Below are 18,208 nucleotides of genomic sequence, written 5' to 3'. Positions count from 1 at the left end.
GCATGTTTTCTTTGGTGACTTCCCATTTTCTTCAAACTCAATTAGTCACGCCTAAAACGTGCCAGGTCACGCATTTTTAATCATTTTTTTACTTTATGTATTTATACAAATGTCACACATTGTGTATCACATGTTTCTTCATTCACAGGCATCAAGACTGTATCCATATTGTAGTTCTGTATGTTTTGTATTGTAATTTGTACTCGTTCACTGCATATTATTGTTTATTGTTTCGACTTCAGGTCACAGTCAATTCCATTGTCTCTCGCGGGCCGGCGTCAGTCGGCCGCTATATAAACTGCCTGGATCTGTAATAAAGTAGCAGTAACTTTTACCTGCTCGTTTCTTTGACACCTTACAATACCTTTGATATCAACATGAACTGGCGACCATCAACACTGGGCTACTTGTAATGGGAGCAAGTTAACAGAGCAATCCATGGGTTTTCTGAATAGCTGGATGTGAAGGATTTTGGGTTCTGTAGCTTCTAAAACTATCTGTAAACGTTCACATCGTAGTGGATAAAATTTTATGTAATAAAATAGCGCATGCAAAAATAACTGTGGCAAAAATAACTGTGTACATGACAGTAACTTAGGCTAGAAATTATAAGGATTACTGTAATAATAGCTGCTAGATATCTTGAATAATCAAGTATTTCTGAAGGTCTGTGATACATTGATGTTGTCACTTATCTGAAGGCCAAACCCCTAAGCATCCGATATGTTGATGGCTACTGATCTGTAACAATGATGTCTTCGTGAAAATTCATGTACAGAAGAAATTCTTTATCATTCCATTGCTTCCATGTTCACAGCTCATTTAACAGGCCTTGAAATTTGACCCATTAGCGCAAACTCATTAATAATAAAAATAATAATAATAATAATGGAAATTCAAACTGAACTGTTGAAAGAATTTCAATCCTGAAACAAAGTAAAATCAACATAAAAACCATATCATCTGTTATTAGTAAATAAATAAAACAAACTTGCTAGATAAGCAAGGGAACAAAATTTGTTTGTCCTTGTTCATTCTGACTCCTTGCATATTTGATATGCAAGGAGGCAGAATAAACAAGGACAAACAATTATGTGAATACCGTACAAAGGAATTACAACCTGCATTGTGACCCTGTCAATCAGCTGATGCATCGCTAAACGGTGTTCTTCTACAGCATCTGTCAAGTGGAGGGTATTATGTGCGCGATGCTCAATATCGGTACAACTGCTACACACTGCAGTTTCACAGTCCCGACAGTAGAAACGCAAGGTCTGACCTGTAAGATCATGGGGGAAATATTGCAGAGTTTGACCATGCATTTGCAGATAATGTAAGTAAACTGAAAATGCAATTAGGGGAACTCACGCATAAAGTCAAAAGATGCATTTAGTACAGTATATGTCCCACAAATATTGCAAAATATGGCTTCCCAAGAGATTCATAAACCAGAAACTGGGTTCATGCTATCTATACCAAATTTCTCCCTACCCCTCATCTACATCAACTCTTTTCACCAATGCATTTATCAAGTTGTTCTTAGATCGTGTAGTAACATATAATGTAGGAAATTCTCCTTACCAATCTCTCTTTTCCATGTATCCTGGCAAATATTCTTGTTTTTGAATCATGTTTCTAACAATCGAGAATTTCTTCCAAACACATTTCCACATGGAACTCTCCATCCTCATTTCCCGCAAGATGTCATACCTACCAACAGCACCATCCCTTAATGTGACGCCTATTTTTGCAATCATATCGCCCGGCACAACAACTCTCATGATCCCTAACTTCTGGCACAGATTCAGACTTCCCCATGAAGAGATTCTTTGTCATTCTTTTCCAATCTTGGACCAGTTACATATTTTTACTCCTGCTATATTCAAACTGACATACACGCACTAAAAAATACTACAAAAACATCTATAGTTTTACAATGAAGGAAATGCCCTATAGTTTTATATATATATATATATATATATATATATATATATATATATATATATGTATATATATCTATCTATCTATCTATCTATCTATCTATCTATATATATATATATATATATATATATATATATATATATATATATATATATATATATATATATATATATATATATATATATATATATATATATATATATATAAAAGATATATTATACACAGTATATATATATACAGTATATATATATATATATATATATATATATATATATATATATATATATATATATATATATATATATATATATATATATATATATACTGTATATATATATATAATATTATAATTTAAACTATCCTAGCTATCTCCAGTGCACGAAAATAAGGTCGATTTTTTTGATCGACGTATATTATGTAGCTAATTCCTAATTTTCCAAGGGAATGCCATCCCCACTGTCTATGAACATGACAAGTGCCTACAGATGTTGAAAAAAAAATCTAGATCGTTTGCTGTGGAGCATTTGTCACATTTCTTAACGTTTAAACATCCTAGTAAGCCAAATAGAATTGCAAATCTTAAATTACAAGTTATCAAATTATGAAAATTTATACCATGCTACATCTAGATAGGCGGTAACAGTATCGATTACTTCTCGACTTTTTCTTGTTATTGCTACCTATTTCCTCTCTCCATACAGACCTTAAGTCTGTATCGAATTCCAGGAAAATATACGACAGAAAGACTTTCTGATTTCAAAAATTGAAATTTATTAATTAAAACAGCAAGAAAACATCTCTTCTAGAGCTTGGGCTTATTTGGCAAGTCAGAATTTGGCAAATCAGTAAACTGGCAACTCTCCTTGTTTTCTGGGAGAACGTATCGATTATTTTAAATACTCTGGAACCAAACGACTGCAATCATTCCACAGTACTGCATGTATGTCCTAAGCATCTAATTATTATTATTGGTAATACGATGAAATCGCTTCCAAAAACTACTAGACACTACCATTCAAAAACATATTTTCTGACTAAAAACCGTTTGAACTTACACTGTATATTATCTTAAGAATGCTTAGAAGAGATTAAAAATAAGTGATAAGAAATAATTTGTTTACCCTGATGCGAGGGACAGTAGAGAGTAGTCTCGTCGTCATGGTAACCGTTGGCGTGAGGCAAGCCAGCATCACTATCCGACAGACTCACCACACTATGGCTCTCACTTCCCGAGTCCTGGAAAGGTATGGAACAAGAGTAAGATTCGGGGGTTTGTTTTTCTCGATGCAGCTCGATGGACGCGTATCCTGATGAATAAATTTGGTGGATTTTATGAAATATTTACATGACCATGCAAACAAACACATATACTCTACAGTATATGTGTGTGCGTGTGTACGACTTGTCTCCATGTTCCATAGAAGTCACACGCAGCTCGACGGACGCATTTAATGATGAATGGGCATGGAAAACAATGTCAGAATAACAGTAAAAAATAAATTCACGAACAAGATTAACAAAGACAAACCATATGGAGTAAGACTAAAGAACTCGGACGCAAGAGGCAACAAAACGCACGAAGAACTATATTGATTTAAAGTCCTCTCAAACGTGGAACCACTTTACCCATGTTTATAACAAACATGAAATCATAAATGCATACGTGCACCACTGAGTACGGCAAGCATAGGCACGTAAAGGTAACAACTGGCGTTTTAAACGATTAAGATAGAAAAAAAACCTTGGAGGTTGGTTTTATTTGAGTTCTGGGCAACTCCAAATGAACGATAATCAAATTGGTAACACAAATACATGCGAGACCATAAACGAATTAAAGACCAAGTGCAAAGGACCTACTGACAGACAATGAAAGACAGGAATGGCCACACAAATAAGATAAAACAGAACAACTCAAAATTTTAAATAATCGCATTCGATTTTGAAAATCCAGTTCTTCCTATATTATTGCGGAACAAGTAGTAAATTTCTTATAATCGAGAATATTCCCGAAAGGACTTTTAAACAACAAATCAAAATTTACGTTGAAGAAAAAATCTATTAAAATTTACTTATAGTGTCTTGGCCCAACTCGATGACGTCACGAAAAAATCGATGATGTCAGGCCCTTCAGCCAATATGCTAGGTTTCCCAGTGTCACCAGTCAGCTGATAAGAAATAATTCCGTCCAGAGACGAACCGAGGGTAATCATCGATGAATAAAAGACATACCTGACAAGGAGGCGAAGACGACGTTGGCACTTTGGGGACGGGTATGGCACCGGGACTCATGGTTAATGATGCCACTCGCAATCAAGTTCTTTGTATATACTTTAAACAAAACTTATGGTAACTCAGATTTCACGTCTTTTCCAGCGTGATTTTAGTTTATTTTTTTCATTGGCAAAAGGATAACATCAAGATGTAAATTCCATAAAAGTGATGTGAGCAAAGAAACTGTCAGCACAGAACTAAGAACAATGGGAATCTGACGAATGACTTTCTATTGCAAGCAAGGCCTCGAGAGAAAATACACTCTTAACATTCTTCTTATACGGTCTGCAGCGTCATTACATTCCAAAATAAAATGGCCTTTCGAATGTTCTTGTCGACTGCCACTGTGGTGCCTGGCGCTTAAAAATGGAGACTATCCGAGGAATTTTATGATCCGTTTACAAGACTGCTACTCGCGACTGTAAAAGCATTATTAATTGTTGCCGTGTTATTATAAACGTTTACTTTCCAGCTTGATTGTATTTCAAGAATAAAGATGCAAAAGAGGGGAGCAGGGCGACCACAGGGGTGCATTAGAGAGCAAGATCTGACTCGAACTGTCGTCGACTTCTACCTACTCGCTCTCCCCTCCCCAGGTCTCTCTCTCTCTCTCTCTCTCTCTCTCTCTCTCTCTCTCTCTCTCTCTCCTACCTCTGTGACTGCTTAAGTGTGGTAGACTTTTTAACGTACATACGTACATTTAGAAGAACGTGTTTTGTAATATATAACACAGTATAATCCATCAATTATGCCTAAACTCACGTCACGGCATATCATGAATGTTAATCCTCAATCTGACCTACTTACCAGCAATCAATATTAAAGAAAACTAGACATTAGTCCAACTGCATTTTCATCGAAATTTGTTACCGTAATAACAAGCATAATACGAGAAAATAACAATGCATATACCAGGAGAAATATATAAATTTTTGTAATATTAAAAATTTGAGGTAATACCAATGATTTAAAATTTTAAAAATATAAAGCGCGCTTAATTTTTAATCTTACAGAAAAAATACGGCACAAATTTTTTAAATGAGGCGGGTATATATATGAAATATTTTTGGTAATCAATAATTTGAAAGTGCTTCTTTCATAAGATCCGTGGTACCAGTGAAAAGAACAAAAGGACCTGCACCTGAAGTTCTCTCACCACAAAACAGCGAAATTAAAAATATATATATATATATATATATATATATATATATATATATATATATATATATATATATATATATATATATATACACATATACAGTATATCAGTATAGTGAGAGATGCGCTGATGGAAAGGGAGAAGAAATTTTTATACGAAGCCAAAGTCGATATTAGTCCCTTTCTGTCTCTTCTTAAAAAACCTCGCTTACACTAATAAAGAATAATTATTATATATAATAACATTGTCTAATCTCTCAAAATTCATCAAACATCACTATTTTTGAAAAATAATGACACGCTATTTAGTCTACGAAATCCCAAAAAGAACTCTAAGAACAGGCCCTCACGTACTACCTTGCCCAAACTAACCCTACGGAATAAAACCAGCGTTAGACACATTACTAACAGCATACCTTCCGTGTTTAATTAATATGAAGCCGGAAAATAAAGGAAACCCTTGGGAGAGTTTAAATACAAACTGGCACCTCGTATTGATCATCGCCACACCCTACACCACTCTTCCTCCCTTCCTCTACCTAACACTCCCAGGGTTCTTACACACGTGTGTTCACGATGCACGTGCTCCAATAATGGATGGGAAAGAAACTTTTAATAAGATAATTATGTTGCTTAGTAGCATCAATTAATTTAAAATCAGTCCTCAGAATTATCAGCACACGAAACTTCTACTCTCTCTCTCTCTCTCTCTCTCTCTCTCTCTCTCTCTCCCTCGTGATGGCCCGGGTACATTTGGGTTGTTCACTCAATGTAACTTTTTTTTTTTTTGCAAATAAAAAGAAACAAAGCAACGAAAGGTTTTGTAATCAAATCGATTGGTGGCAGATAGAACATCAAAAAGGAGACTTTCTCGGGGGACGCTACGTGACAGGAATTCAATCCCGTAACTTAAGGCAGAAACAACCATATCTTGCACGATGTGTTACTTTAACATAGTTCTTGAATTGTTTGATTGTATATATTTTATCTAGCGTTAATCAGCAACATTTAACACTGTGTCACATTTTTACTTCATGCATGTGTGTGTGTAAACACGAATTATTTATGTATGTATGCTATTTTTTCTTCACAAAACTGCAAATCTCGGTAGTTTGTCAATGAGTTGTATCTTTTAAATGTGCGGTTAAAGGAAATAAGCATTTACATATATGGTTACAATAAACAAATAAATGTAAATAACAAAATAAACGTGTGCACAAATGCATTTTAATAAATCACGTCAATATAAATCATTAATATAATAAACAGAGGAGTAATAGCATGAACCGAAGTAGGCCTTGCAGTTAGATTGGATGATAGCGACAGATGGCAAGAAGCTCAATAAAGCTTATTGATATGACGGATTTGCCGCAGGAACCTTGGCTTCTCTTCCGTGTGGAGAGTGTCCCGCAGGGTATTAGGTGCAGCGAGAGAAAAACCAACTATCGAAGGATCAAATGGAAAAAACAAATTACGTAGGCAAAACAACCGTGAGAAATAAGTGTAAATAACAACATATATAAGAATCGGTCAACTACAGAGCACCAGATGAAAACGTATTTTCTAAATGATATAAAGACAATGTTAAATGAAAATGAGAAATTTAGAGCAATAAGATCAGAATAAAAATACAGACAGGTATATCAAAAGATCAGACGAAAATAATTACAAAAATAAAAATATATAAAAGCAAAGTTCACGAAATGAAGTACATGTACGATAAAATGATCACCTGACTCGCAAAATATCTAAATTATTCTTCATCGTTCGGGATGGGGACAAGCCTCAAAGCTTGTGAATTTTAGTCAGAACCAAAAGACATCACGTTTCTCTTTTTTGGGATGTGAACCCGTACGGGAAGATTACGTAATGTGAACTAGTATAGGAGAAAGACTGGAACATCAATACAGGCCCGCTTGAAGGGGAACATTCGCGAAAAAATAATCATTCTTGAAAACGCTAAAGGGCGTACGTAAAACAAATAATGCAACTTTTATATTACATTTTTGCCTAACGAAACAGAAATGAACAAAAGGCCAAATGTAGTTGCAATCCTGGATAGTTCGATGAAAGTATAGACCACAGGTGGAACATACCTATTTTAGAATTAAGAAATAACACGTACCTCGAGAAACATGGAAGCCAGCAATATTCCAAGCCCTAGATATGAAGGTGGGCTAGCAACCTCATTCAACGTATTGTAAATGCAAGCAACATTAGTATGCATATAATGAAGCTCGTAAGAATTCCTCTACAATTACAGCAAATTCCATAAAGAACGACATGCAGGTCACGACGGCGATATAAAAATTGGGTCACCTTTCAGATCAGCTATTCGCAGCCAACATAAATTGGGAAACATCGCTATTATGCAGCCTGGGTATTTCTTGGCTCTAATGGAACCTTAGCGTAAAGATCACGTGACTCTTTCACGGACAATATTCCTAATTCAGCACGATACCAGACTCCTTCCGATCTTAAGGACAAAGTCTCGAAAAATTCTTGGTTTGTACGTGACCATTAATGGGAATGCAAAGGAACAGGGCAATTCCGTTAAAGTAAAAACACAAAAGGAACTCGCCCAGGTATTTTTTGGGTCAGTGACCGGGTCACCTCAGACACGCACTTTGCTCTTGCTTACTACGGAAACGATCCGACAGCGCTCTCACAAACACGCAACCTTCGATTGATCCGCCGCTACGTGTTTCTATCTGTCTAGTCTGTTGGGTGGCCGACTGCAGTCTATTGCTGACGTCCTCTTGCGGAATTATTTTTCATATTTCAAAGTACTAATCTATCATAACTGATGAATTCTATCATTTGCTTCTTCAAAATGGTATGGGAATATTCATTTACACCAACAAGTATCATTAACAAATTTAAGAAGAAGACTGTACCAGTTATGAATGCTTTTTGCGAAATATAGATAGATATTAAGGGTAAGATGAATGCAAGGTTAAATTTTTCGGGATGCATGTATTCAATCTAATACACGAACTAATTACGACCCACTAGCGGTACTTACATAAGAAATCATACCAAGATTTTTATGTTAGAAAACAATGGAAAATTATAATTAGCAGTTAAAAAAGAATGGGTAGACTTACCTTTGAGAAATCAAACATCACTGAAAATCTTTTGTAAATGGCCTTACCTGTGTGTGTCGAGTGGCACATGGGGCACACATCTGTTTATGGCACTGTACACATCTAGAAGTAGGTTGTGAGTTAAGACAGAGAGCACAGGGGCCTGGGGCACTTCCCGGTAGGGGTGGGCCCGCCGCCCCACTGTCCATGGCTTCCATGACACCGCGTACCCAAGTGTTGCTTTGAAGACCCGGCACCTGAAGCAGGGTGACAGACGCATACCCACATGGTTAGTTCATGTTACCTCCACCGTTTCTACATTGACATTTTTTATGATCTCCGTTAATAATGTATGTCATTAGTATAAGTACTGTATGTATTAGTATTATTAGGCCTAATTTAAAGCACTTTTTTTAAGAATGTTAAAACATGAATTTAAAGGTGGTGCTAAATGATCACTGCAATAAGAGCTTATAAATAATTGATAAGAATTTATTGTGTAACTGCAAGGAGTTAAAGGGAAAGCAAAAAAAAAAATTTTTATAAGAGATTTAGTAAAACATAAATGTTACATCCAAAGAAATATTAGAGCGACTATGGCGAAGAAAACGCGATAAAATTATCACTCCAACGCTCCACATAAAAAAAAAAACTGTTTTAGCAGTACTCACACGCCATCAGCAATGACTGATACAATGCAAGGCAACTTGTATTTTAAAACCACATCCAATAATTAAAACATATAATATCCTGACCACTTTGCCAATGTGTCACACCCCGAAAAAACGATAGAATATAATAAAACTTGTGCTTATATCTAGGAAAAGACGGCTGTTACAAAACGCATAGAAAACAATGTAAATCAATTTCTTAAGTTAACTATGTAATATCTTTTGAATCTTCCTATCAAATGGCAGGTAAAGTAAGGGTATCCATAATTTTGAAGTTTTGTGACACCGTGCATGACAATTTTGACATCGACAGGATATGTAGCTTGGGCTACATTCAGTTACATAAATCTAGTCTAGATGTGCCACAGTGGTTTAAACAATCTATTTAACGAAAAAATCATAACGGAAATTGAAAGGAAAATGTAGACGCTCGTAAATGCTTTCAGCGGGACGTGTTGCAAATGAAGGCAAAAGCATGAAAAGGAAATATTTTAATTTCGTTCAAATACGAAATTATCCGACGAAATTTTTCAATATAGAATGAAAAGATACAACCCTCAGCTTCAAAATTCTCAGTAAACGATATTCGTGAGCTTTCATTTACGATAAAGTCCTCCGTAACCAAAGTATTGCAGTCAGGAATTTCTTGTGAAGATGGGCTTTATCTGTACTAAATTTTACTATTTTCTTTTTACTTTTTTTTTTTTATAAGTGCGTGACGTTCTATTCAGAGGACGCTTTATACTTTTTCCACTATTTCACTACTTGCTCTCCGGAACTTATGTGCATTACTAATTTCAATAAAATAATGTTTGTTTTCATTTACTCACAATCTAATAAAAAGGATGAGTCTATGGAGATAGGATAGAAGGATGGTAATCTCCATTAAAAACTATATTATGGAAAGATATGGTGCATACTAATGCTACCTGTCAGAATATAGTAAAAGGAACAAATACAAATAGGACAATAGAATGAATTAAACAAATATCGATAGAATTTCACTGTTGAATTCAACTCCACCTCTTGAAATGAGGCAACAACACGGGGTTTCATAAATGTCTCCTTTAATGCCGACTGCTCAAAATGCTGGCACCCATGACAGCACACAGCTACTTAATCTAGAAACACAGACTACGGCAAATACTTTATGTAAGGCTTCAACTGCACTTGTGCTTAACAATAAGAGTTTATCTTTAGCTTATATATATGACAGATATGGCTTGGATTGTTAAGGTGGTTTAGTTTAGTAAGGCTAGAGGGACTTGAATTTTGAGACTGGGCTACAAGGCAGTCGTTTTCATTATGTCTGTAGGAACACTGAAAATCTTGGCCTTGAACGTAACCTAACCAAAAATAATAGAAAACTTTTTTGTTAAACCAACTTTGTTTTATTAAACTTTGTTTACCACTGGTAGAAATAGGCTACTTCAATTACAACAGCAGCACAAAATGTAACTTTCTCATACTATTCCACAAAGTTGTTTTTATTATTCCATAAACATATCGTAAAGAACACAGAACCATTTTATCAAGTGTTCACGACCTCATGTAAAAATTAAATGAAATAGATATCTCTAATAAAACTTCCTAGATATGTGCCTCATGAATTGTTTTAATTATACCGTGAAATATAAGGCTTCAGGATTAACAACGGAAGGTAGAACTACAGAATACACGACATATTCTTGAAAACTCGAGCGACACGCCTCCAATACTATTTTGAGACAGGCAAAGGTTCAAAAGAGTACAGTAATGCGAATTGACTTTCCCCTTATGATAATCCCAACAATGTGGGTAATAATCTACTTCTGGGTTGCTATACTACCTCAACATCCGTTTTCAAATGATTTCCCTAAAGATAATCTAAATAAACTTTGCAATCTAAGATTGTGACTGATAATTTACCCGAGGAAATCACATTAACATATTCATAAATATAATCATAATTCAAACCGTGGGAAAAAAGTATTGCGTTATATGATCCAGCGAATTTGTAACTGATCGGCGAGACCTGGCTGCCAGTGAGATTCTCTTCTATGACTGTGTTGACAAAACAAGACCACATATTTGCCTACTAATGAGAAGCACAGTATTCATATAACTATGGTTTGCCTCGAATCCAAGCAGGAGGCAAAATTCCGAAGAAAAATTTCACGACGAATGGAATGCCATATCGTTACATTAAAAGTTTCAGTTTCAGACTTGAAGTATCAAGATATATACATAATCAATTCACGTCAAGAGTTTTTATGCTGACTGCAAGTTATGAAGATGCTAAAGGAAAAAACATATTGGGAGCGAGCAGATCAACTAAGAAGAAATGAAAGCCAAGAGTAAAAAAAAATTAAAAAATAAAATAAAATAACAGATCATTTCTCGAAACTAATCACCACAGAAGCTACAAAACTAGCTGTTGTCACAGAGTGCAATTTCTCATTTTATCATACATCTACCAACTCGTTTCTGATCTGTGAACTTTAAAGCAGTTAGCTTTATTATAAAAGTTAACGGGTTTCTTCGTTTGAATAAGTGACCTAGCACTGACCTTTGAATAAATTTTGTGAACGCTACAAGCACAATAGCTTCAAAGGTTCTTATTTAAAGCCATATATTCTATTCATCTACACTTTCCATTTATTTATTTTGATGTAAATGTCATCCACCATATATCGCTAAAAATACAAATATAAAATTACCATTAGTAACTATAAAAAAAATAGCTGCATTGTCAGTCATTTTTATGAAGTCAAAAATTACATGAGGACTGTTTATATTCTAGTTGAGAAAAAAGAAAAGTTTAAAAAGTAAAGAGAATAAAAGCGTTATACAGGAGACAAACCTCAAGAGCCTGAAAGTGTGGCGCAAGGCACGCTCGTATAGGGAGATAGGGGCAATTTGGAGGAAGCAAGTGCAAGATTAGATAAGGGTGAAAGACTTTTAGCTGGGATGCATGTGTTACAATTTACTAAAATACTGATCCTAGACCAAATTTTGACTTACTCCGTCCTTGGGCAAGATTGACTGCTGACGACACACTGGGCAGGTGAGCGTGAGAGACTCCGGGGGCGTGTAGCTAATGAGGCACCTCTCGCAAAACGTATGAAGACAAGGCAAGACCTATGGGACACATGGGAAGACTATAATATAATGCTACATATAAATATAAATATACACCGCCAAGCTATTAGCCAGACGAATAAAACAGATTCACAATTTGATTTAATTGTCCTCTGACTACCTCATGAAAGTTTAATTTTCAATTATTAAAATAGAACTATCATTTTCATGTACACCTGACAGGTTCAGTTTCAGAGGAAGCTGAAACCGTGGCCATGGCCACCGAAGGAATCGGAGGCAGGTAAGGGATATTGGTAGCAAACTGGAATTGAATACTCAGAAGGTGTGGAGCAATAATTGAAGGTTGTTGCCTTTACTTTGAGGGTTCACTTAATATAATTATTATCATAATTATTGAAAGGACAATAACAGAGGTAACGTGTAGGTTACCATCAACACCAGACTCATTATTCCTATAACTATAATCATTAACTATATCAAATTACTACATCACGAACAATAATTCAGTTTTATATTTCACGTACACAGAAGTTTTTGTTAAACCCCGTTATAAAGCAAACTGATAAAATATGACCAATATGTAAAAAATCAACACCTTTTCTGAATTTGAGCAACCAAGATGACAACAAGAGCAATTTATGGTAAATCATAGAAAAGTCAAGAGAGTAAGGTCAATACGGATGTGACAAGCATAAAGACATATTTCCCCCTTTCATTACATAAATATAATCTCTTTAGTTGCAATTATGATCTTGTTCCTGTTACAGCAAGGTTTCTTTCCCGCTCTACAGGCATTTATTCAAAAGGATCATTCAAACCATCACCAAATATTATTCTAGATCAATATCCGATATGAAAAATACAACAAGGCTAGTGGCTTAATGATACAGTTGTAGGAAACACGTTGGAAGAAACCAACTGCCTGTAAAAATGCTACAAAATGAGGGTTAAGGCACCACATTCTAAGAGTGACAAGAGCTTGATGTAGGATCCCTCTTTTGTAATGGTCTTTATCTAGTTCCTCAGACTATTCCAATTATGTGTCGAGAATGCTCTTTCAGCATTCTTCCCGCACGCACGCACGCACACACACACACACACACACACACACACTCACTCACACACACACACACACACACATATATATATATATATATATATATATATATATATATATATATATTACTATGTATATATATATATATATATATATATATATATATATATATATATATATATATGCACATATATATATATATATATATACATACGTGTGACCACACCAAAATATGCTAAATGGCATCATCATATTTCCTCTTCTTTATCTGCTACACTTGGAAAGTTTGTTGCCATCGTGCAGTCACTGATTTTGACGCTACTTGTTGGCGGTATAGGGTTCATGCAACATCTTACTCTGCACTAAGAACCCCCTCTTCTTTTTTTAAATCTATTTTGCCAACATTCAGGGTAATGTTTTCAATCAGCTACTCTAAACCTCTTGGAACTCTGCTGTCCTGTGACGCTTCCCTGGTCTTTTCTAAAATTCTCAATGCAATACCTGGATTGTTGCGAGTTCATATGAGGAGGAAGTGGTATCTACAAACCTTAAGATCATCAAACTAGAATATCCAATCTATGTAACTTCTAATAAGGCATCTCCCGCTGGCCTACATAAAAACCTTCCTTCCTAATTTTCAATTTTCAAACCTCCCGCTGTCTGAACCACAACCGAATCTTTCTTCCTACTGTACTTAATAAAAATCTGATTTCAATACTACGAAGAGCTGGCCTGGATTAAATTCTAGCACGTTTATCATTTACTTACTTCTCGCTACTTCACCTACTTTTCCTTTTATCAAACACTGAGGTTTATTTTTTCCAAGTTGTTGCTCAAATCCTTCCAACTACCATTCAGTTGGTTCAACTTGTACTGTCACTTGAACATTTGAAAATGTTCTCAACTCGAGATTCTCAATGACCTTTAGTTATCAGTTTGGCTTTTGTAAGGCAAAATCTACTAAAGAAACGTTTTTCCAGTCTGACAAATGTCGGCCCATCCTCAGTATGAAGATTTCTGAATTATATTACGGTGATTTGCTTTGTTACTTATGGTTGGTATAATTATACTTTATTTCTGGAGAATACTCTTTTACAGCAATATATGTAATTTTTTTTTATTTTGGCAAACTTCGACTCGTCATTCTCTCTCTATTTTTGTTAGTTACTTTTTTTTTTTTTAAATGCAATTAAATAAACATTTAACATTAAATGAGTGTCCAAGCATGATACTAACTTAAGAAGTTCTCTATGGAGAATAAAAATTCATCCACGATATTCCTCACAACGTAATGTGCAGTATCTATCACAAATAGCATTCATTACATATCATTGAAGGGGCAATCAATTGCAGTTTTGTAAGTTGTGAGAAAATATAATACTTTATTCTTAGCGGTTTTTTTTTACGGCTAGGTGGATGTATTTGTGTTTGGCTGATTTCAGGTAATCATGTTTACCGTTAAAGGTTCGGGATTTTTTCTCCTTTTTTGAACGTGCTGCTATAAATTACAACTATTCAGCTTTAAATAATGCCAAAATGAGCACCTAGCTTGCAAAAATAACTTTACACAGACCAATCTAAAGAGAAATATTTAAAGCGACAACACGGCCAGTAAAGATGGATAATCCAACATCTTTGAGTGGAAAAAAATATATTAAAAATATATATACTCTGTTTTACATAAGAGGATTCTAGATTTGTTGCTGATGGCATAACACCTCTTTTCCAAGCAGTACCGTTGGCCTTCATAATTCTGTTCTCTCGCCTCCTCTCTCCATCGTTATCAATTACTTTCATTCTGCTTCTCATATACATGAATTAGTGAGGATTAAACGAACAAAATCTCTCCTGCCCTCACCTCTTGTTTGCATTCAACTTCCAGCTGATCTTCCATCATCAATTAACTATGACCTCGAATGCCTGAATACGTAGCTAGGAGAGTAACAGAGTCAAGTTCAATGCCAGACAATACAGTTCCTATCAATTTCTCCATCTCCATTTGCTGATTTCGCACTTTTTTCGATTTTCAGTTACTCGGAGATTTGGGCTGGCCCCATTAGTTCCTTCTGGATTAATGCTCTCAAAATTGTGGTGCTTTTGACTTTTTGTTCGTTTCTTGGTAGCAATGAATCAGGGACAATTAGTCTGACTAACGACTCTGGCATAAAATCTTTAAATTCTCTTCTCAGCAGCAATGGGGCTTCGGTCTCTTTCCCCTATTACGTCCACGGATACGATCAGCAAGACGAGAGGATATTATTATTCTTTCTTATAGCCACATAATACCCGCCAGTGAATCTTTTTCCGCATTTATTTCATGAAGAGGGCAATTCTCGTCCTGTTCGGTTCAGTGACTGTCTCTCCTCATTACTGCTACGCCATGGGATTCTTTCAATTATTATTTTCTTGGGTCCTTTAAAATCAATTCTCTACTGAAGTGATCTATCACTCCCTAAGTAGTTAAGCTTCACTAATTTAATCTCTATGTATTCTTTTTAACGTCTCAAGCCCGACTCATCGACTTTCTTTTAAAAAATATATAAAAACAGTCATTAACATGATATTTTTCTCCGTGGTTATAAGACTCTCTCTCTCTCTCTCTCTCTCTCTCTCTCTCTCTCTCTCTCTCTCTCTCTCTGGTAGCGAGTTCGGCTTACAACTCAGGTACCCGTGTTTCAACTCCGAACTTAGAGAGGAATGAAACAGTAAAGGGGCATTGCTAGCAAAACTAAAATATACCTGTGTCGACCTACCCCATACAATAGATTGTTGGACGGCTGTTGTGGATCGCACCTTGGTACAGAGAGAGAGAGAGAGAGAGAGAGAGAGAGAGAGAGAGAGGAGAGAGAGAGAGAGAGAGAGAGGAGGGGTAAAACTGCACAAAGCAGGAGGGTCTCGACAAGGTAATCTTCACTCCACCGATGTGAGATTCACCGAATACTCTCTTAGGGATATTTTGAATGTATTGCTGAAATAATACCGTACCATTTTAGCCTAATACTGGAACATGTTCAAGTGTAACAAATTCACTAAGAGAAGTAATATAGAGTTTATTTATTCCAGTATTACTTTCACAGTTTAGAGTCCTTATTGCATGTTTTAAAATACTAGAGACAGAGGAATCGATTACTAATAAATCTAGTTCCCTAATTGCTAGTGAAAAACACAAGACAACTTACTTATGATGTAAATCCTTTGTTCCGATGTTCAATGGGAGACAGACAGAAAATCATCGATACCGTATTCCTTAGGTTTAACCAATACGTTTAACCGGAACCAAAACGAATACTTATGTCCTCTTACAAAATATGCTTTACCTTTAAACCAAGAATTTTCAAAACTCATAAAATCAAATGCTTCACAGTTTCAACTCACATGTCATTAGACAATTCTTACACTGACTGCAGTTCATTCTTCGCAAAGTACTTCAGTGCTCTTCACTACGGTACAGGAGCAACTAACCACACCTATGGAAACTGCCATGACCATTCCAAGAACTTAAAACACCATCTAGGAGTTCCCCAAAATACAGGCTTTTCATTCATTGATTGGTCGAGAGAAGCTCGTACAAAATCGATTGGTTTACACTCCACTATCACGCACACGAATTCCCAGTAGCATAGCCGTCGCAGGCGTCTTTATCAAACGTTTTACTCAGCGGTAAATCACGTGTCTTAATGAAATGGCCTTTTAAGCCTTTTCATAATAAGAAAAAATATGTATTATGATGATCCAACTGAAACGAGTAGTTTCAATACAGCTTAAAAAAATTACAACAGTTGAACGCAACTACTTCTTATACATAGTAAATGGTACCGCACAATTACATGACATCTATATCATTTTCCACAATCACAAAAACCCAGCACTTGAACAATGTACTTTGTTTTATATGAATTTTTCATTCATACATCCGCACTGACACACGCGTGTATACGGGTAACGCTCGTAGCGAGCGACCAGACAAAAGAGGACAACTGCTGCCAGCGAGCGCGTTGCCGGCACTACTCCTGTCTTTCCCAGACAGACGAAGACCTGTTCTCTCGCACGACAAAGCAGCCGCCGACACAGTCATACATCCACAGTGTGGGTAGGAGACAAGCCCTTTAGAGACTCTCCGATGCAAGCGGGAACCCTTAAGTATATTTATTACGAGATGTTGTTGATGAGGTAATCCTTCCACCAACCAACAAACTTAACAGAGATGAACGACGTTCTCTCGTCAAATTCTTCCTTCTTCCTACATCACTCGAGGACCATAACTATACTTCTGCTTGGCATCTCTCAGAACCCCTCCTTCCTTATTTAAACTTTAATCAACGCTTAACACAGCGGGTACACTTACACAGTCGCTACGATACCCATACTAAATGCTTTAAACTAAACACAAACATTCTCCTCAAAGGGAGCAACTGATGGCTTATAACACCACATTTAAAAATACTACCTCTAATCTTGGGATGTGGAGGCCTTTCTGTTTCTTTTTCTTGTAACTTCACATTTTAAGGGAAGCATTCAGTTTACATTAACCAAATGAACGAACGCAAATCGGAAACGAAACTTGCCTCTGTGTGATAACTCCACATAAATTTAGCTGTTTCATATTTTCCTACAATAAGTACGACGAACCTCCAGATCCAAAACGAAACCCTTGCAGACCAACAATCATACACTAATAATATTCATTCCTTCGATCATCACCTCCAGTCGTCAAGGCGTGTAACATCAGAAGCAACTGGATCAAATTGAACAATAGAAAATAACGAAGTAATCGAAGGCAGAATTGGATAATGGAAGGGAATTACAATGATTCACCCGAATTATTTTACAAATTTTCCTCTTATCTCTTCATACTCTGAATTCTTCGTCGAAGAATTCAGAGGAGGGGGAGTAGACAAGAGAACTTACAACAGCAAAACGATTTCACGCTGACACACACACAC

General features: G+C 35.9%; 1 protein-coding gene across 12 annotated transcripts in view; it reads right to left on the bottom strand.

Annotated features, from left to right (window-relative positions):
• Nucleotides 1–18,208, bottom strand: part of LOC136840949 (tripartite motif-containing protein 3-like) — an 882,756-nt gene that overhangs the window by 52,162 nt on the left and 812,386 nt on the right. For 9 of the 12 annotated variants that reach the window (XM_067107922.1, XM_067107925.1, XM_067107924.1 and 6 more), the window contains 4 exons: nt 12,131–12,247; nt 8,525–8,713; nt 3,063–3,177; nt 1,122–1,279 (listed from right to left, as the gene is read on the bottom strand). In XM_067107922.1, the coding sequence (XP_066964023.1) occupies nt 1,122–1,279; nt 3,063–3,177; nt 8,525–8,713; nt 12,131–12,247 (579 nt within the window). The remainder of the gene's footprint in view (nt 1–1,121; nt 1,280–3,062; nt 3,178–8,524; nt 8,714–12,130; nt 12,248–18,208) is intronic. The other 3 variants (XM_067107929.1, XM_067107928.1, XM_067107927.1) reach the window with 1 other exon arrangement.

Source organism: Macrobrachium rosenbergii, chromosome 8, assembly GCF_040412425.1.
Source record: "Macrobrachium rosenbergii isolate ZJJX-2024 chromosome 8, ASM4041242v1, whole genome shotgun sequence".
In the NCBI taxonomy this organism is placed as follows: domain Eukaryota; kingdom Metazoa; phylum Arthropoda; class Malacostraca; order Decapoda; family Palaemonidae; genus Macrobrachium; species Macrobrachium rosenbergii.
The sequence above is the reverse complement of the archived record's forward strand: the minus strand, read 5'-3'. Positions and strand labels throughout refer to the sequence as shown.